This window comes from Athene cunicularia, assembly GCF_003259725.1.
Source record: "Athene cunicularia isolate RWA chromosome 6 unlocalized genomic scaffold, athCun1 chr6_part1, whole genome shotgun sequence".
NCBI classification, from domain to species: Eukaryota; Metazoa; Chordata; class Aves; order Strigiformes; family Strigidae; genus Athene; species Athene cunicularia.
Window position 1 is genome coordinate 5,821,716 of NW_020799105.1, and position 20,824 is coordinate 5,842,539.

The 20,824-nt window shown below is 39.5% G+C and overlaps 1 protein-coding gene across 2 annotated transcripts; it reads left to right on the top strand.

The window, feature by feature from the left end:
• The first annotated feature begins 8,702 nt into the window (after positions 1-8,702).
• Positions 8,703-20,586, top strand: LOC113481796 (neuropeptide Y receptor type 4-like). Of its 2 annotated transcripts, XM_026851722.1 has the most exons (3): positions 8,703-8,839; positions 10,494-10,613; positions 15,602-20,586. In XM_026851722.1, the coding sequence occupies exon 3, from the start codon at positions 15,720-15,722 to the stop codon at positions 16,851-16,853; it is 1,134 nt and encodes a 377-aa protein (XP_026707523.1). In that variant the 5' UTR covers positions 8,703-8,839; positions 10,494-10,613; positions 15,602-15,719; the 3' UTR covers positions 16,854-20,586. The 2 variants fall into 2 exon arrangements, with proteins under 2 accessions (XP_026707523.1, XP_026707524.1); XM_026851723.1 differs by lacking the exon at positions 10,494-10,613.
• The last annotated feature ends 238 nt before the right edge of the window (positions 20,587-20,824 follow it).

Consider the following 20,824-nt stretch of genomic DNA (forward strand, 5'->3'; position numbering starts at 1 on the left):
ACCCCTGCACTCCAGATCCCTCAAGAGACTGCACTCATTCTGCCACTGGCCCTTTTATCCCAAAACCACTTCTAGTGCAGCTTTGATTCCTCTAGCTATTTGTCAATCAGTGGAAGCTAATGAGTGCAGCCATATCAATCAAGGTGTCTAATTAAACCCAGGTGTGCTGAAAGAGCCAAGCTAATGGAATTAATGCAGCTCATTATGCTGGGAATCTTCTGGTAACTTTTAATACTTGTTATGTCTATGTTCCACTTCAGTAAACTATTGAATTCTTACAGCCCCTGATGCAGCCCCAAGTATTTGTGTTAGTTTTCCTGTGATTTTGAGATGCAACCTCACATACTATGTGTTGCAACGGTCTAATGGCACAAAGACCTGGACCCTTGCAACAAGATGTGTATTGATAGAAATGTCCTCATTTTAGTGTTGCAGAAACAACACTGCTGTTGGTGTCCGATTACAGCTGTGTTAGAGGCAGGGCATGCACGTGGTGAGGTGAAAGAATACTAGAACTTTTTCTTTCTTTGCCTCCCTCAATCCTTAGCATTAATGTTGTTGCTGTCAGGAAGGGAGCTATGAGTGACTGATACATTTGATTTTAAACTGAGGCAATGTGCATCTCATCTCACTTTTGCTGCTGCCAAAAAGGTGCTGTCTAGTCCTGGTGATCTGTCTCTGTTCTCCAGGCTTGGCTTTGCTTCAGCAACTGAGAGATACAAAAATACAGCTAGTTCCTGCAGGTCGCTAAATATGGACAATATAACATGTCTCATATGAAATAATTGAAATTATAATAAATCAGTCTGAGAACAGTGGACTCTCCACACCACTGCACTGTATGAATGGCTTGTTCCATACTGGGGGCGATCTCCTGGTAGCAGGTCAGCCGAACAATAGTGCCCTGCTGCCTTGCTTAGCGTGTGCCCTTTCCCCACTGTTCCTTGATGGCCTGCCAGTTCTGGAGGCATGGCTTTCGGGGGGTCAGACTCTTCCACTGTCACAAGTACTGATGTGGAGTAACTAGTCTATCTACTGGTGTTTCTTCAGCTTTACACCAGCACAATGGAGATCAAGATGCCAATGTACATCAGTGCACAAAACAAGCTTTTGCATGACTTTCTGAGGTGCCACCTTCTGATCGATGATCGGAACAGGTTAGAGTGTCCACTGGCACCTGAGGTGCTCACATTTACATCACCTCCCTTTGCATTGACCATTGTTTCCTCACTGTATATAAATATGCACTACTCCTCATTATGAAATGTGAGCAGCCCATGCAAGTATGGTAAGTTAACAGCTTACAGTGTGTGTATGTGTGAGTCTCTGTGTGTGTGTATGTGCACTGGAAGTATATTTTAATCTGAGTTTATAGGGAATAGCAGGACTGGTCCTTAATTCTGTGCATGTTAGTCTGCTAGACTTTCTGGAAAAAAACCACCTAATTTTAAAGAAAGATTCTTATTTCTTTTCTAGAAATTCTTGCTGTTCTTTTGCTTGATCCTTCTCTTCTCAAGGACTCTGTGTGATGCTCGCTGTTACTTTAGACCAGCAAGCAAATATGGTAAGAATGTCAAATATATTAGACATCCCTGAAGCATTAATTCAGAGACTCAAAGTCTTTTTTTTTTTTTTTAGAAATGTTGGAATAGTATAATACATTCTTTGCTGAGGAATGACCCAAACAGCTGTGTAGTGAGGGATCAACCTACTTGGAGGCATCTCTGGAAACAAGGAGAGAGACTCTATCCTGTTCAATAGTTACCCTCTGGGCTGATGTATAACTGAAGCCTTTGCCCATGTGGCAAAACCCATGTACTTTTAAGCAGTGCTGGCTAACCTGAGGAGGTACCTGGCAACAAAAGCAAAGCAAAGATAACATATGTGGTGTTGAAATTCAGTTTAGCACAACAAGTTGAAGTCTAATAAGAATTGAGAAGAAGGAAGAAGGGAGAAATTAAAGTCTAGACCTGTATCTTGAATATGAGAAAGGGCAGAAAGATCCTACTGTAACCATAAACGCAGGCATTTCTCAGATCCACTGCAATAGAAGAATAATACTTCTTTGGTATGTGGTTGCTATTCCTTTGTCATGCCACGTCATACACCCATGCACACTTCAGAAGCAAAGACATGGTATCTTTTCTGCAGAGCACTGGGTTAGATTCTTCACTGGTGTGACTCTACAGAAATCACTGCTTTGATTGCTAGTCCACAAACATAAGACTGTGTCTAGTGATATTGACCTACTGACTATTATTTTTGGTGTGTACATGCAGGGTGCCTTTCAAACAGAAACCTCTATGTTTTTGGTGCTGTGTGGAAGACTGAAGATTGTTACCAGTGCAGGTGTAAGATGACTGCAATGATTTGCTGCAGCTTGTAAGTTTACCCAAATTATTATTTGCTTATTCAGGAACTAGTTGAAATATTCAGACTGTGCATTAGAATTTCATACTTACATAAACAAAATTCCTCTTCCCATTTCCCAGTTAGCTCTAATCCTGAAAAAGCAGAATCATCTTGCAATCACATAGACTTCTTTGGGAAGAAACAAAAATGAAACACAATTAGGGTCTTTCCAATACATAGCTCTTCCTCATCACCTAGTCCTTCTTTTGATTCTGACAATAACTGGGTGTATGTTTTCCTTTAGCCTCTGTTTTCTTCTTCCTTCTATTCAGCAGCTTGTCTCCAGATACCTAAACACCCCAGACACACATATGTGTGGGCTTCTGCAGCTCTGTCAGACCAGTGGCCTGCCTGCAAGCATCTAATCAGGCCAGAGCAGCTCCACATCCTTCCCATGCTGCCAAGAGCAAACCCTTCTTGCTTATCAAAGCAGGACACACATGCCCTGCTCTAATAATTTGCTTCCTAATCTTGTGTGTTCCTGCCTCATGGATGGCAGGTGACACATTAAGGCCAGCTGTGTCTTCCTGAATATAGTGTGAGCTGATCATTTCCCCAGAAAGGCTCGAAAAATTATTTTTGAGGTGAGGGAGAAAGAGTCCCATAAAGGGTCTGTGAGAAAGGATGCAACCCAAGGAACTCTTGGTGGGAAATATTCCTGGCTGTCCTCAGCTATAGGAGGTAGGGAGTCAGCCTGTGCTGAGAAGAGGCTTGGCTGGAAAGTATTCAGGCTGGGGTGATTCAGCATTCTAAATTGTTTGTTATTATCAAGAAAGTCTTAGTTTGAATGAGGAAAACAGAACCAATTCCTGGTTTGTCTCTGTGCAGGAATTTACAGCAATTTTTAACAAAATGACCAGTGAGACCTGCATTTAAACCAGAAAAACATTGGGAAGTCACTTCATCTGTTAAGAGCCATGATCAGGGCTCTGTGCTCCTCCTATGATAATTCACACCACTTGTATTAATGGAACCCATGAGCCAAATCGATCCATGATGTATCTTGCTGCAGGATGGCTGTGGCTCAGTAAGCATCCTTCTCAGTCCATGTCTTGACTGATTATTTTCTCTTTGCTTTTCTCAATTACAGGGTTTTAATCCCCAAGAACTATGACAGGGTGAGCTGTGTTGGCCTATTCCACAAGAAAAGCTGTTCTATCCGAGTGGTGAAGAAGACTAATCCTGACATAAGCTGCAAAGTCTACAATGGAGTTGGTTAAGACCACGTGATGTATTTCTCCTCTTCCACACCTATCCCAGAAATAGAACATGCTCCAGACCTTTTCTTTAGAGGAAAGCAGTAAAGCAACATGGTTTCAGGAGGAAGGGTTTTGCCTATTGCCTTTCACAGCTCTAATAGTGCCACATCTATCTCATTTTTGACACTAGGTGGTTTGTCTTAAAACACAACATTTGTAACCAAGCTTTACCACAAATAAACTTGTGACTTTTTTCCTGTTGGGATCCAGAGTTAAATAAATTTTCACTTATGTCAAATCACTGGTTTTCCTTCTAAGTAGTCACTGATTGGTCTTGTTGAAAGCAGAAGAATTCATGGTGTCTGTAAATGTTTCTAAATCCAATTACTGTTTTGAAAATCATCTAGCTTTTAGAGTAACAGGTATTATATAAATTGTTGCCAGACAAATGGATTTATTATGCTATTATGCTCATTGACATTTCCCCAAGGACATGTATACTAGAAGAACGGGATGAAACAAAGCAGAAAACAGCCCTTTGAAAGCCTCTCCCCACCCTGGTGCCTCGTGTGGGTCAATCCAGAAGTGCAGATACACAAAGGAATATATTCTCCAGAAGATGACTGGTATATTGCAGAAAAAGCAAGCCCATGCCTGAGAGTCCAACCTACTGCAAAGAAATGCCATATAAATAGCTCTGTAGCCTTCCATAATGGGGTAGAATTTTCTGCAATAATCTTGTTGGGACCAAAGTCCACTGACAAACAACCTCGTGAAAGCTGTTTGTACAGAAAACCTGGACTATAAAACATGTTTAGCCAGTAGACTTTAGACACTACACTGTGCCTGGTACGAAGTTCATGAAAGTGGTTTATATGAGAAATATCTTATAAAACATATTTAGACAATATTAAAAGCAATTATAACAAGAGAGCTTAAAAGGCCCAGATAAATCATTTGAGTACAGTTTATTCAACTCTGACATCATAGGTGTTTTCGTTATCTGCCTTTCCTCTACCTTGCTGAAGTGTATTACAATGAAATATTTGAACTGATGGAAACAACAACTGCTTTTTAATATCTACTGTGGAAAGCCACGGTCACATAGTCTGTTTTCAAATGTTATGCTGAGAGCATACAATTAGAAAACCTGCACATACTAAGGAAAACAGCTTACCAATGGTTAGAAGAAAACCCATCCATGGCTCCAGATACTACCATAAAGTCATTACGGTGATTCTAGGAAGCAGGTAAAATGAGAAATACAACTGTAGCTTCTTAAATCTTCGGCCTTCAGGATTAGTTAGAACTGGCTAGTAGCAACTCCATTTGGCACTATCCCCCTGTGGCTTCTTGGGAATAATGGAGTGGACATCACTGGAGCTGGCTATGACCCTTCCAACCTGTGAGTAGCAGACACTGGAGAGGCCATCACTTTTCTACTTGCTGAGGGTGGACCAGAGGATTTCACCCAGTTATATATAGATATATAGATATAGTTATAAATATAGATATAGATAGATAAAAGGAGATAGATATAGAATATAGATATACAGGCATAGATATAAGGGATCATGTTATCAACTTCCTAAATGATAGATGCATTTATAAGGGCCTGTCTAGGGACCTTGAGTAACAGGGCGTCTTTCCTGAAGGCTTAAACATCATTTAGGCAGTTCAAAAATATCCCTGGGAAGATACATCTTTTTCATAGCTTCCCCCATGGAAGGAGTTTTATGAACAAATTGGAGAAGGCTGAAAATGGTTAAAATATCAATTCTGCTTCAGAGAGAGGTAGAGATTTTGGCAAAATAAAGTCAAACCTAAATTGTGCAAAATACCTACAAGGCGGCCACGTACACCTGATAAGCTTAGCATACACATAGACTATGTACTCTTCCATGGTACATTTTCTCCATATGCTTTTATCATTGAGTACCTAATAATATTCTTTGTGGACACTGTTTGCTCACTGTTTAACAGTGCCAAGAGAGCAGGACTCCAGATGCTGGACCACAATTAGATTTGCTAGATGTACTGTAGGAGAACTGACCTCTGAAATTCCATGCTCAAGGGAAAGAAAGAGACAGAGCATCAGGACTCCATCAATGAAGGCTGATATGGCAGAAAATCTGACACAAGAGCATTGAAGGAGACCCTCAAAGCATCCAGAGGGCAGCTGTAATCCCACTGTTGTGACAAGCCTGTCACCCCTAGGGAAATGTTTAATTGCACGCAATGAATGTTTGTTGGTAGAGGTCTTGTTCTCACCATAACCATGTGCAGGAAGGAGTTATTTGGTCAGAGCAGAGAGGACTATTTCCCCATGCACCTGTACCCTCTTGAAACTCATTGTCTCCATGGAGTCCAACTGTCTTATGTGACAAACTGCAGAGAAAACAGGACAGTTACCCAGTGCCTTCCCATAGCAGGAGCATGTGCTGTGGACAGAGAATGGGAGCAAGCCTTCTTATCGCTCTGTGGGTAGTAGTACAGACCCATACCATGCCAGTTAGTTTCTTTACTCCATTTCCTATCAACAGCAAACAGGGGCTGGTCTATTGGTTGCTAGGATCAATGCAAACCTACTGATATGAACAGAAACAGCCAGTCTGACCAGCACATGACAAGCTGGGACTACAGTACTTCCATGCTCCTTCCCAGCAGCAAGTGTCCTGCATATAGAGGAATTTCCACCCTTATGCATCCTCATATAAGTACTATCTGTGCATTTTCCAAAAGCCTTAACGGGTCAGGATCCTCACAGAGACTCTCCATAGATACATGTTCAACCGTCCCCATTGTACAGTGAAATTAAACATGGCCAGATTCAAACCAGCCAGTTCAGGTACCAACATCCCTTTCAGCAAGGTGCAGAACTAAACCTACAAGATCCACCTGGATGAGGAAACAGCATCTTTGTCTTGCTGCTGGTGTTCTCACTCCAAGCTAGCTCCAGTATTGTCCCCTCTGTGCTGCAGTCCAGTCAGCTACCGCACCACACCACATCTCTTCGCTTACACTCAGTGGCTTCTGTGTGCATGTAAATCCCAGCTACACAACTTAGTGCAGGGTTGGAATGACCCAAGTGCTGCTCTCACATTAGCTTGTTAATAGTGAGCACTTTCACTCTACAGTTTGGACGTGATGTGGAAGGAATATGCATGTAATACGATTCTAATGCAGCCCCATTCACCTCATCAAAAAATGGCCAGAACCTTACTAAAGCAGTTCATCCTAAAAAATCTGTCAAGAAGAAATTCCCAGAAGACATAGCAAAATATTGGTGGCTAGGTAATTTCCTTATTCCCTGGGAGGCAGCCCCCTGAGCAGTTCTTCAGGAACAGTTCTGCAGCTGTTTTCTGTTGACTTTAAGCAGAAAGCACATGCTAATTTTTTTAGTTTGCAGGCTCTGTCCAAATGTCTGAATTGAGAGAATAAAAGTGACACAGAATATTTTTAAATGTTTGGAAGGTGTGGAGATAAGGCTTGCTGAAGAATGCTGCAAGCTGAGGGGAACAAGAAAAACAGCTTCACAAATCAAAGCACTCAGTAAAAGGACTGTTTCCTAGTGGTTTTCCTCCTCTTTCTTAAATGCTTTGAATAGCAGAACAAATAAACAAATGATAAATAAATTAAGGAAGAAACAGAAGTGAGCAGGCCAGCTAAATAAATAATTTCAGATTTTCTGGCTCCAGTAAGATAGGAAGCTTTTACTTCCTAAGGAGCTGGCAAGAGGGCTGATGCCTTCTCAGCTGGAGCACAGACTTCGTGTCCTCTTCCCTAACCAGATCAGAAAGGTCATCTCCTTCTGAGGTGCCTGGGTAAAAGGGAAATGCTGGGATATGGGGTGCTGGTTCACACTAGCTGGTAGATAAAGCTCCTGAAAAGGAGTCTGGAAAAAGTAAGTAATACAAAATAAGCATCTGAAGCATGCCCTGAACAAAGAATCAGTAGCTAAGGACAACTTTTCAGCCTATACCATTCATTACAAGTTCCAGTTTTATGCTTCTCAGCATCACAAAACATGAGAAATGCCAAAATACCCTAGAAAGACCTTAAATATTCCTGCTTCTGCTTTGATCATTTCTCTAATGATGAAAGATGTCAGCTTAACTCTTGAAGTAGATAAGCACATCTGTAATATCTGGTACCAGAAAAAAATGAAAGAAAGAATACAGTACAAATGAAAAAATATTTTCACAGTTAGTTTAGTTGGTAAGAGTTTGTATTTATTTTGATATTGAAATATTTGATTTCTGGTGACATACTACATGGCTGCAAATGAAAACACATATTTGTTACAACTATTTATCACACCTTTAGAAGGGCATTAACCCTTCTAAATATTAATAAATAGCATTAACCACTGGACTAGTTAAGTAGTTGACCATAGCTTAAAACCCACTTTAAGTTAAGACTGAAATTTTGTTACTCAGATATAGCCCTTGGAAGTATTCTGTTTGTGTATTTTCCAATGTAAGAGAAAAATTTGCAACTCTGACATTTTTCATGAGAAAGACCTGGGAAAAATCAAAGAAAAGTGGTACTTCTGCAAAACCTTCTTTTCCTCTCTTTCCAACTTTCTCAATGCTCTTACGTTTATGAGTTCTTTGTCCTAGTAACAGTGTACCTCTTGCCCTTTCACAATTTAAGGACTTGTAGCCTGGATCCTTCTAAAATAAAATGTCAATAGTCTGATGAAATGGAAAAATTGCGAAAACTGATACTGGCAACCTTTTCATACATATGAGGCAGAATTCTTTGAGCCTACAGAAATCTCAGCAAGGAGAACAGGATTAGGCTCTGTTCCTGTATTTTGTCCCTTTGCTTTAGTGTGCTTCCATTTGAGTACACACTTGCATGTAGCATGGGTGCATGCTGTGCTTCAGATAACTCCATAGCCCTTTGCTGAAGTTGCTATTCCTCTCAAGTATCTGTAGAATTTCTATATTTGTATAACAGCAGAGGGAGCCAGAACTTCAAAGTCAGACCATAATCATAAAGCAGAATTCATTGGCTAAACTGAAGGGAAGGAGGAAAGGAGAGGGGAAGAGAGAGGGGGAGGGAGAGAGAGAGATGCCACCCAAATAACCTACAGAAATAGTGAGGATTCTCTTCTGGATTGCTAGGACACAGAAGACCTTACTTTGCTGCTCCAACATTCTTTCTTTCTTCCAAGATAGAAATCTGCAGCAACAGCAGTGATTTTTCTCAATCAGTAACAGGTAAGAATTTTCTAAATTATGTATTTCAGACTGATAAGAGTTCAGATATCTTCATTAAAGTTATTGCTTTTGATAATAAAAATCTATTCCCTTTTCATTGGAGTGACTGACAGCTGATGCCATCATTGTTACTTCTCTTTCTGCTCAAATCTTCCTCTGCTTTGGATAATGATTGATTTCTGATCGAGAATTGTTAAGGATTCACCTGAAACAACCTAAGATCTAAGGCAAGAGTTATATAACAGAAACTTTTAAGGGAGACTTACTGAGTAGCTGCTATGTTAATATAATTTAAAGAAACAAGTTTTAGAAGAACACAGAAGTACAGATAACATGCAGTTCAGTTATGATTCTTCATTCATGTAACATTAGGGTAAACAGGAGATAATGAAAAGCATTTGATTAGCATTTAAATTCTAAAATTTATCCACTGATATTGACAGGGACATAAAATTTAAGTTCAAGAGAATCCATGGATTGAAAGGCTTTGTGCATATTCAGTTCCTAAAAGCAAATAATTCTTATACTGATCCTTCAGTTCCATGCAAAATGTTGTACATTTCTTTATGGTTTTCAAACAATACAGAAATGAGGGCAGAAATATTAAGTGAACTTCATCCAAAGTCCACTATAATCAATGTGCTATGAATCCAGTTACAAAGCAAGGGGAACAGCAATAAATACTTTGTTCTCTTTGTATGCTTTTTAAGCTCTTGTTTATCTCTATTAAGAGGGAGGCTTGTCTGCTCCTCTAGACGTGAAAAGCACCAAGCACAAAAGGACCTATTCTCAATTGGTTTTTTAATACCACCATAATAAACATTAATGTAATTATTAATGGTAATAATTCAGCAAAAAGGGTTATAAAAACAAGGGAGGCCTTTGCTGTTTACCATTCAGCTTTGATTAAGGCCATGCAAACAATTGATTTTATCAGTCAGTGCCTGAACCAAAACATTAAATGTATAGTTTTGAAAGACTGGGTGTTTTTGAGGGAAAGAAGGCATTTTCATATGAAAAAAAAAAAAGTTTTTGGTATGAATGCAACATTTTGCTTCATTGGAAACAAAATAATTGTAATCAATTTCTGAGTGTTTTTTAGTAAACTGAAGGGCTTGAATCACTGTACAGGAGATGATACCAAACCTGGGTTCTCCCTCCTCCATCTGATTAAGAAAAAGCATTTGAAGGGACATCTTTGAGCATCATGAAATGTCCACAGAGTATGGGTGCACTGAACCGGCGCTTTCCAACAAAGCAGGTGACTTTGAAAAATTGATCCAGTCTGACTTGTCATGAAAGGCCCAACCCTTGTATCTACTGAGCAGAGCTTTGCAACCTTTCAGGGTGCAAGAGGGAGATAGCAGCTTCTTGGGGATCTCTGGGTTTCAGGTGTGCTCCCTGCCACCTTGTGGTGTGACAGAAAGCCTTCCTGTTTACCACTGGTCACTGGAAAACACTTCTTATCTCCTAGTCCCTGAGATTTCTTGTTCCTCACCCAGCCCATGCAGTTTCTGGCAGTACACATCATGTCATCATCCAGATATCCTGACTGGCTGTCTGCTAAGGTGCCCATTACAATGATTTATGTATTCCCCACCTCCTTTGGTAAAGATCACCTTTGTAAATTTTTTTTTTTTCCTCTTGGGTACAGAACAAGTCACAATGGCCTTTCTTAAGGATTTTTCTTAAGGAATCAGGGACTAACAACCATTCTCCTGTCTGCTGACCTGCTAGTCACATTTTACCTTTGTGAGCTGCCTCTGTGTCTTTGGTAAGGTTGTTATGATTTTAACTAGCAAGTAAAATGTTAGAGTAGGTGCTTTTGTAAAAATTCCCTGATATCTGCAGGATCAGAGAAGGTTAACTCATAATATAAATTCATAACCCCTAAAAGGTTTCCTTCTGAAAACATGCAGATGTGAAAGGGGTCAAAAATATTAACTTTCCTGGGTATTTATACCATCTCCCAGTGTTACAGATTTGTAACATATTAATACACACATCTTGTGCTATACCCTCATTATGCAGGTTTTAGAAATTTTTAACGTATATAGCTTTCTCAATGACCTAAGATAGTTGCTCCCAATATTTTTTCAACACAGAATTAAACAAAGATGAAGAGTCCACAATCACTTTTCATTGAATCAAATCCTTTATGGTTTTAACATTGATGTGAGACATTTGCTCATATTCAGTGGTAGGTTTCCTCTTCTACTTAAATGTTGCCTTCCTGGGAACCTGTAATGATAGCCAAATTATTTTTAACCTTTCTCTAGAATGTAAGGCTAATCAAGGCAAGTCTGTTTTGCTGAGATAATGTCATTGCCAGCAAAAAGGGGATACCACTGTTAAGTCATTCACTATGACCTCAATATCTACAATATGAATTTCAGAGTTCTCTTAAACTGCTTCTTTATTTCTAGTTTGTAAGAGGCAGACCATATCTGTTTTACTCCAGATAACTGCTGTAACTCTTTAAATAAGTAATACAATCACTTCAGGTCTTTAGGAACTGCTTCTCTCAGGGAGTCTCATGGTCTGAAAACAGCAAACATGGCTTTAGCAACTAGTTAAGTTCTGAGCCAGATAAGCAATTGCTTTTAAGTACCAGATAATAAAGCCAAACACTGCAAACATTTTATTTTCTTTGACTTATGTCTGATATGGAAATTGATCCACACTGTCCATCACAACTATGGAGACTGATTTTGATTACAGAGAGGGGATGATCATTAGCTTTGCAAGAATGACCCACCCGACCCACCCCTTCCCAGTGAGCACATAAAGCACAGCATCAGTTAAATACATCCCTTGATTTATCCTGCCTCCAGGAAAGCAGTTTCATAGAGGTCTTCACAGGATGTCTTTAAGTCCAGGGGTCTCTCAAAAGGGTGATCATGCATTAACTGCTTGGTGCCACTTATTGTCTAGCAGTCTCCTCGAAACCCATTGAGGGTTTCATTTTTCATTTTCTTCCCTGACCCGTCTCTGCAGAATTCCCTTTCCTTTGAGGAATTTTTCTGGGAAATACAAGATAGCCCCTGGGCTAAGGCTTTCAAGCTGACTAGTGATAGATGGTTTCCTTTTTTTTTTTTTGGAGACAACCTGCGTGACATTTTTAAGTTTAGAAGGCTGTGTTGTTCAGCAAGACAAATCCTTCAAGCCTTGCTCCCTCTTCTTCCTTGCTTTCAACACACACAGCAGAGTGATGAATGTCTATAAAAGTAAGTGGGGAAATTTAACTTACTGTAAAAATCTGAAAGCTCCTTCTCTTTTTCCTTCTGTATCCTGACAATTTGCTGCAGAGTTTTGTGATGTTCACTTTTTAGATAAGCTACGTCATGCTGCGTCAATTAGAGAAGAAAATACTTGCTTTTTGAGCATGTTAACTTTTGTTACTAACCTCTTTTCTGAAGTTAATTAACTGTTCTGAACAGGATTACTCTTTCCTCTTTAAAAACAAACAAGCAAACAAAAGCAATCCAGCTTTTCCCTCCACTCCCTCAACAAACTGATTTAGGAGGCATGCTTTTCACTCCTACAAGCCAATTAAGTATTGCTTCACTTTCCAGATACAAAAGCTGGTTTTCTTAGCCCATAAAGGTTTTCCTATACTCTACTTGGAACTGACAAACCTTCAATACAGTGAGGGGACTAACACCCTTGTTCCCACTGCAATGCTGATTCAGTATATTAGCTAAAATTTGAATCAAATTTCTAAGCATAATATGTACACATTGCTTATTACTAGCTCTTAATTTAGACCAAAGTGAATGGCAAACATCTTGAGATAACACAGCATTTAACAGTGACTAAGCTTGAGAATCTGCTATCCAAGGATACCATAATAGGATACATAAGTATAGGGTCACTGCAACATTTAATTTTCTATTTTTCTAGAGCTGCTTTTTACATTATGGTTGTCAGAATAAGAGATACAGAAAACTATCGGCCTGGATGATCTAGGCTCTGACTTTTCCCAAGACATCACTTTGCAGGCAGTTTTAAGTACTGCATAGTGCAGCACAGGTTCCCTTGAGACACTGGACAACTCAAGTCTCACCTTCCTCTTTCAGTCCCCTTATCTGTGATAAGAGGGTGACAATTCCTTATTTACCTCTGTGTGGTATCATGAGAATGAATGCCCAGGAAGTGCTCCACAGTCACCCTGTGGGAGACTGCATGGAATGCAAGGTGTTAAAAGAGAGGGAGCTCCTAACCCAACAAAATGCATTTGCAGAGCCTTCATATACGCTTTCTATCCCCACCATGTTTGCCTTCTATGACAAACACACAACTGTGCTCTTGGGAACGTGGCCCTTAAAGCTGTAGGATCTGGCTTTTGTTTTTCAGGTGGCTTCACTACTTACTTTCTTTGCTTCAACTTTATTAGTTCTCCTCAGTGACACCTCAGCCAGAAGTGTCTGGGACCCTTCAGAGGGCTTCCTCTGTGGGGTACAGATGTTTGTAACAACTCTGCACACATTTTTCAAGCAACAAGACAGAATCATGTGTTTATTGTTGAGGATACTGTAGCTAAGGACACTCGGCTGGGACTGCCGCAAAAAGCTCATGGTCTCATTTCACAGCAGAGTCTGTTTGTCCTGTCCAAATGCCAAGATTGAGATCCTTTGACTGGTATCAAACAACATTGCAGGCTGCTGATCTCCTTGCTGTTTCATCTGCAGCATCTCTATTGGCCAGTAATCACTAAAAGTGAAGAGACTTGTTGATGGTTTTCATTCTATATCCATCTTCACACTGAGACAGACCATCATACCCTCCACATATGTGATCATGCAATCCATATATCATTGTCTCTTCTTTTAATTCCAGAAAATAAATCAATCTGTTCACATGCGTTGAGTAACAACACTAAAGTGAGTGAACAGAAAGAGCCATACTTAAATTCATAACTTGAAAAATGTCATTTGCTCTCTTAAATTAAGATTTAAACTACTGAGGAAATGAAAGAAACAGAGGAAGAAAAGGTTACTATATTTTACTCATGTGACTGTCTTGACTGTCCCAGACTGATACACATAGATGACAGATAGCAAAGCAACAAAAGAATCGACTATACTAATTTTTGCTTATCAAGCAGAACAATGATCTCAAAACGTCTTTTTATTTACTGTACACTATTGCTTTTCTTAGTACCTGAGAGGCAACATCACTAGAAGCATACAATACAACTCATAAAGACATGACAAACAAAAAATGTAGGATGGTGTGTGCTTTTTTGTACAGTACTTTATGCTTTATGCATGTAGTTGCTCTGCAGTAAATGCTACTCAAATGAAGCAGTAGGTTCACTATACCATTCTATTTATGTAGTTATATCTCGATCACTTGTTTTTCTGAAGCTCAGAAGTTTTTCACTACCCTACAAACTTGTTTGAGTGGCATTTTGTTTTTGAGGAAAAGGTCATGTAGTGGGTAAATAGTGTGGTTCCCTGAGTATTTATTTACTTTTCACATTACAAGCCTTTGTACAGCATAAAACTGTCCCTGGCCTGGGGAGAATTCCCAGCAGAGTCAGATTTTTTTTTTCTTTGATTCCTGGACATAGAGGATTTGGACTCAGAGTCAGGATTATAAAGCAGGCTCTGCTATGGCAGATCACAACAGCCTCCCAGGAGCCATCTGGTAGAGTTCAGGCAGACCTACGGCTGAGATTTCCAAAAGTGTGCAGCTCCAAATAACTCTGTGCATTCAGCTCCCTGAGACCCCATTGAAAATCCTAGCTCCAGGCTTGCAGCAGTGGTTAAGAAGCAGACCCATTTGCCTGTGCAGGAACAGTATTGAGGACACAGCACATACTATTAAAACACTTGAATTCTCTTGGTTAAAAAAACCCAAAAATTATGCTGAGTGAGAATTGATAAGAAGCTTCTCATAAGGAATTAATAGATTTATCAAATTAAGAGATTTTTCAAAATCGCCCACTCCTAAAGCCAAAACCAGGAGACTGGAATATATTTCTGATAAACACTGTGATGGATATTAGTCACCCAGAGGGAGACATCAGTGCTTCATGGGCACTAGAGTTTATCCAGAATGGAGAAGCAGGAAATTTGGACTGCAGTTCCCATGACCTATCAGAGCTGTGTAGAAGCTGTAGAATGTTGAAATGATTTTGATTTTAGACTTTTTCAAAATTGTCCTATGTCATCCCTCCTGAGGCTATGGGCCTGAATTTTTTCATGGTGATTGTCTCAAGCAAATGTGGGTTCTGGCTGCAATCACCAATGCATTTCACAGATTAACTCACATCAAATATTCAAGTGTTGGCTTTATGCACCTGATATGCCTTACTTTTCACACTGATGTTTAGCTCAATTAAAGGTAGATGAACCCCACAATGTGTCTTCTGCTCGGTTTTGGATCAGAACCTGCAAAACCAGAATTACACACAATTTTTACCCCCAAGTGTGTTTTGATCCAGCTTTCTTGAAGCATCACTCTACTGCATTAGTGATGTTCAAGATACTGCACTGAGTTAAATGATGAAGTTAAGGTGTTCTAGAATCCATGGGTCAACCTCACAAAAAGTGAGGTCATAATTCACTACAGTTGCACAGACTTCCATTCCACATTTTAGCAAAGAGTTCCGTTTTATGATCTAATAAACTATGTAAAAGGGAGCTGCAGAATATGCACAAAATCCCTGGCATTTGCTTCCCTGTCTCCGCCCCTGCCCTTTTGACTAATTTTTTTGTAGCATATGTAAGCAACCTCTTTTCCTTTCCTTTGCAGATATACCCAGATCTTCCACAGCCAAACAGAACAAATGAAACTTCTTTTTAAGCTGGCTTCAGAAGACCCAGGTTCTGTTTGACTATCACCTTTTTGGATAAATATTTTGGAGTTCAGGATGAATAAGACAAAGGCTGTTAATGATGGCTTTCCTTTCCTGAACAGTAAGAACTGGAGCTCAAACCGAAGCTTCCCTGTGCAGATTTCTAATCAGTGCAGGAACATCACTGACCTTACTGTCTTTCTGGCCACCTCTTACAGCTTGGAGACTGTCCTAGGCATTGTGGGAAACATCTGTCTGATTGCTGTCATTGCCAAGCAGAAGGAAAAGGCCAATGTCACCAACATTCTAATTTCCAACTTAATAATTTCAGATTTGTTTATGTGTCTTGTCTGTCTGCCTTTCACCATTGTTTACACCATGATGGACTACTGGATATTTGGGGAAGTCATGTGCAAAATGACCTCTTTCACTCAGTGCACATCTGTGACAGTGTCAATTCTTTCCCTTGTCCTTATTGCTCTGGAAAGACACCAGCTCATCATAAACCCGACTGGCTGGAGACCAAGTATCTCCCAAGCCTATCTAGGAATTGGAGTGATTTGGACTTTAGCATGTCTCATGTCCCTACCCTTTTTGACCACATCCATCTTGTCTAATGATTTGTACAAGCAGCTCTCACACATCATGAATTTTTCCACTGACAAGGCCATATGCATCGACTCGTGGCCTTCTGAGCAACACCGACTTATCTACACTACCACTTTACTGCTCTTGCAATATTGCATCCCACTGTTCTTCATTATACTTTGCTACCTGCGTATCTACTTACGTCTACAGAAGAGAAAGGACATGTTTGAGAAGAGTGAATATAGCAACCGAGCAGTTCAGCTGCGAAGGATAAATATTTTGTTAGCATGCATGGTTGCTGCTTTTGCTGTTTGCTGGCTACCACTGCATGTCTTCAACACCATTGTTGACTGGAATTACAAAATCATTTCACCTTGCTACCACAATCTAATCTTCTCATTGTGCCACCTGGTAGCTATGGCTTCCACCTGTGTCAACCCTGTTATCTATGGTTTCCTAAACAGCAACTTCAAAAAAGAAGTAAAGTCACTGATTCTGAGCTGCCAGCATAATTCAGTAAATGCATCAATGGAAGAATATGATCATTTGCCTTTATCCACGATGCAGACTGAAATTTCCAAAGGCTCACTGATGTTGAACTGCAGACATAATTCTATCTAGTTAGTAGACAGCATTTCCTAGGGATGCACTAGACGTCAATTATTACCTGTAGATATAAAAAGCAACTGGTGATGCCATAGCTGGGATGTGAACAGAAACTCATTACTGCTTGATTTTTGGAAGAGCAGGCAAAGGAAGATTGTCAATGTATACAGTAACTCCTACAGTACACAAGTTGTTCATGTCATTCAGAGGGTATAGACATTAAGACTGGGCTGATGGATATGTGGCTGCTCTAACAGATCAGTAACTAAGCTGTGGCTGCACACAGACTGACATGGAGTTGATCAGCCAAGCTCACACCTCTACCATGACTGCAGTAGAAACCCAGACTTCCAGTTTCAGCACTGCCAAAATTTGTATTAGACAAGACTGTCTGTTTTTCAGTATTAGCAAGATTTTTTTATGCACAGCTGACACACCAGTGGAACAGATATGTAAATATATAAATTCTTGTGCTTTACCAACTTTTATAGACCATTAGGTCACAGTAATCTTTCAGCAGATCTAGTTCACAACAAACAACTGGATGTTTGTATGGAACTTCTCTCTCTGTCATATAGGCTTGGGAATAGCCATTGCTTCTGCAAGTAGGGACACAGAATTTGGTATGTAAAGAAGACAGTTACTTATTGAGGGATGGTGGCAAATGAAAATGTTGCTCAGTGAATGAAACTCGTAAAGCACATTGAGGTGAAGCGGAGCACTATTTTTAAGGAAATGAAAAACAGTTGTAGATCTACATGGAAACAAGTCTGGTTGACTTTGCAATTCCTGCTGCTGTCAGTCACAAAGCTCTGCAATGCTAAAACTGCATACCACAATGGTACTAGGTGGCTGGATTGATGGAGCTGTTCCAGGTCTTGCTAGCAAGATGTCACTTCTGCTTCAGCAGTTCCTTGGTACTTTAATTGCAAAGTATCTCATTCACAAGGTCAGAAGGGGCAAAAAAACATGTTGTGGAAACCATTTCTTTTGAGAGTGGGTATGTTTCCAATGAAATAAGCATGTGCATGGCTTTTCAGTTTTCCATTATAAAAGAAAACCAGCTGTCAGATACCGGTCCCACTCATTGGCATCAGCAACAGAGATGGAGCTGAAATTTCAACTAACCAGTAGAAGGTCAATGAAAATATACAGGTCAGGTTGAAGCCAAGCTTCATGTAAATAGTATTGTCATTTGCTCTACTACAGTGAGGGTCATGTTTTTTCACATCTGTGGCATTTTTAGTCTTTGTCCACGAAACCTACAAACCATAAACTCATTTTAACCGCTAGAGCCAGAGACGTTGCTCCGTGACTACTGAGAAACTGAGAAGTAGGTATGCCTAAGAAGTCTGTATTGAGGAATGGATTAAAAAAACAAAAGGCAACAAGTGTAAAAAAGAGAACAACCAGATCAGTGCTAAAGAGATACGACAGTATATTCTGTCCTAGGTTGTTAAACTAACTTTAGCAGAAAACTGGACTGGGTGACCACCAGAGGTAATTTTCAACCTGAATTATGCTATGATAAGGAGTCATTACTTGTCATAGTCAGTGGGTTTGCATTGAGTTGAAGCTATCCAATGTATAGTTATGCAGACAGCTAGAAATCACATAGCTGGAAGCTCTCTGACGAGACAAGTCAGTAAATAGTTAGGCGAGGAAAAAATTCTTCCTATGCTGTGGTCTGACAGGCAATACGGAGATTGGATAGAGTATCTAAAGACAAGAGCAAAACCTTATGCTATAAGGTAGCAAAAGCTGTCAACAAGTGTGAGATCATATCTTCATCTGGCAGAAATGGGAGTTAATGCCTTGCCATGAGTTGGATGAACAGAAATCCGTGGTAAAACTTTAAGTTTCGACTTGAATTCTTGTGTGCAGAGTCTTAAGGCAGAAGCTGTTTTGATGCAGCCACCTTTCTAATTCTTGTGTATCTCAGTAAGAGTTCACATGTGATTTCCTTTTGTATCTTCCTCAGTTATTTGGCAAGACATTTTTGCTTCTTTCAAATGGACCTCTGCTTACTTTTTTACTTTGTTAATTGCCACAGTATGATGAGTTTTTTTCTCTTGATTTGTATGCAGTGTCATTACTAGACTGGACATTGAGTGTCTTAGAAACAGAACAAGAGGACTCTCATTTTATCTCATATGCAGTGTCAAATTTGCTATTGTAGCTGAAACCAGAGCTGATACAACCATGTGATACTGAGTAGTACAAAATACAGTAACTCCTCAACAACTTGATTTATACCAAAACTTTGTTCTATTATTTGAAGCCTTAAATACTGCTTAAACTTTGTACTGTTTTTGTATTTAGGATCAATTTCATGCAATTAGCCTTGAATAATTTTGCCTGTATCCTGCACTTGTTATAATTCCAACATTTAATTAACTAAGATTTGTTTCAAGCTACTGTAAGAATACTCTGCTAAACATGAACATAGAAGATTATCTGATTTATGATCTTATGATCTGGTTATGATAAGTATACAACTTTTCCATCACCAGTATCTTCAATGGAAACACAAATACCTTTAGAATTTGTACTTCCATGAACATGTCTTTTCATTAGTTCTAAGTGAAAACTTTTTGATAGAGCACTTACAGTATGTCAGCAGAGGCCTGCACTAGAGCTGTGCATTGGCACTGTGCATCTGGTCCCAGTTCTTCCTGCAAAGGGTAGAAATATCAGTGGGGTCTGACTCTTTGTTTAACTGTATTTCATGTGGCTGTTAGTATCCATGACCACAAGTAAATATGTAAAACAAGCAAATCCAACTTTACAGTAACCCAGACAGACACAAACGGATGTATCTTCCTCTAGTGATTAAGAGAAGTGTCGTGTTTGAAGTACTGTTTATTGCTAACAGACTTTGGACTGGATAAACTAAAGGATCTAAACACTAAAACCCCCCAAACCACACCCATATATCTAACTGCAAAAATGCAAATCCTTGAAATTCCCAACCAGCTGCTGCCTATCCATCTACTTACATATCATCCTGAGGTACATGGTTTTCAACCTCTAAAATTCCCTAGGTAGCTAAATAAACTTTAGAGTAAATCCAGGAAAAAAAAATCTAAATTCTAAAGGATTAAATATCTATGCCATGTGTAATCCCTAATCTTTATTTATACACTAGTTATCCTGCTGGCACAAATATCCGTAACAGGAGAGGTGCTTTTATCATCACTTCTTCATTCTGTGTGGACATCAAGGCTTATGCAGCTGTGCACAAACGCAGTAGAGGATATTATGCTGCTAGTTTTTAAGAACTGCTGTAGCAACTGTTCCCTGCTCTCTTTGAAGGCAAAAGCACAAGGCTGGATACAAATATACCTGTATGGTTGAAAGAGCCATTTTTGTTGTTGCTTTGAGGCTTTAATGCAACCAAGGAGGACTATGTCTCTTTGGCCCCAGCAGAGAGTAACAGAACCAAAATAGTTTACTTACATCTTATTAATTGTTAAATAACAAGTAAGGTTCATATCTAAGAAGGATCAAGCATTTTTGTGTTCATTGTACACAGTGATGCTTTTGAGTCTGCTCTTTGCAAAGTTCTGCTACTGGGTTACAAAAGCAACAATCGGGAAATATGCAGCAGTTGTGCAAATTCGTACAATTCTAAAACCTTAGCCAGCTTTTTTTTTTTTTTAAAGCTTTTTATAGTCCTGCTTCTTGCGACATGTTATATAAAGATAGTAATGTTTTCAGCAAGAAAACTGCTTATTGCTATGATATGTGGCACACTGTAGGGAGTCTAATAAATAAAATAATGCCTGTGTTACTTTACTTCTCTCTGCCTGCTTCTGTAAAATGGCATGAAGTACATAAGATTTAGTTCTTAACTCATGTTTATCAAGAGAAAACAATTTAACTGTATGATAAGAGCCAATGATATGTGAAGGATTAATGTCTTGATGCATTATTCCTCAGGACAGACAATGGTGCAGCACAGCCAACCAAGGAGGAGAGGACAG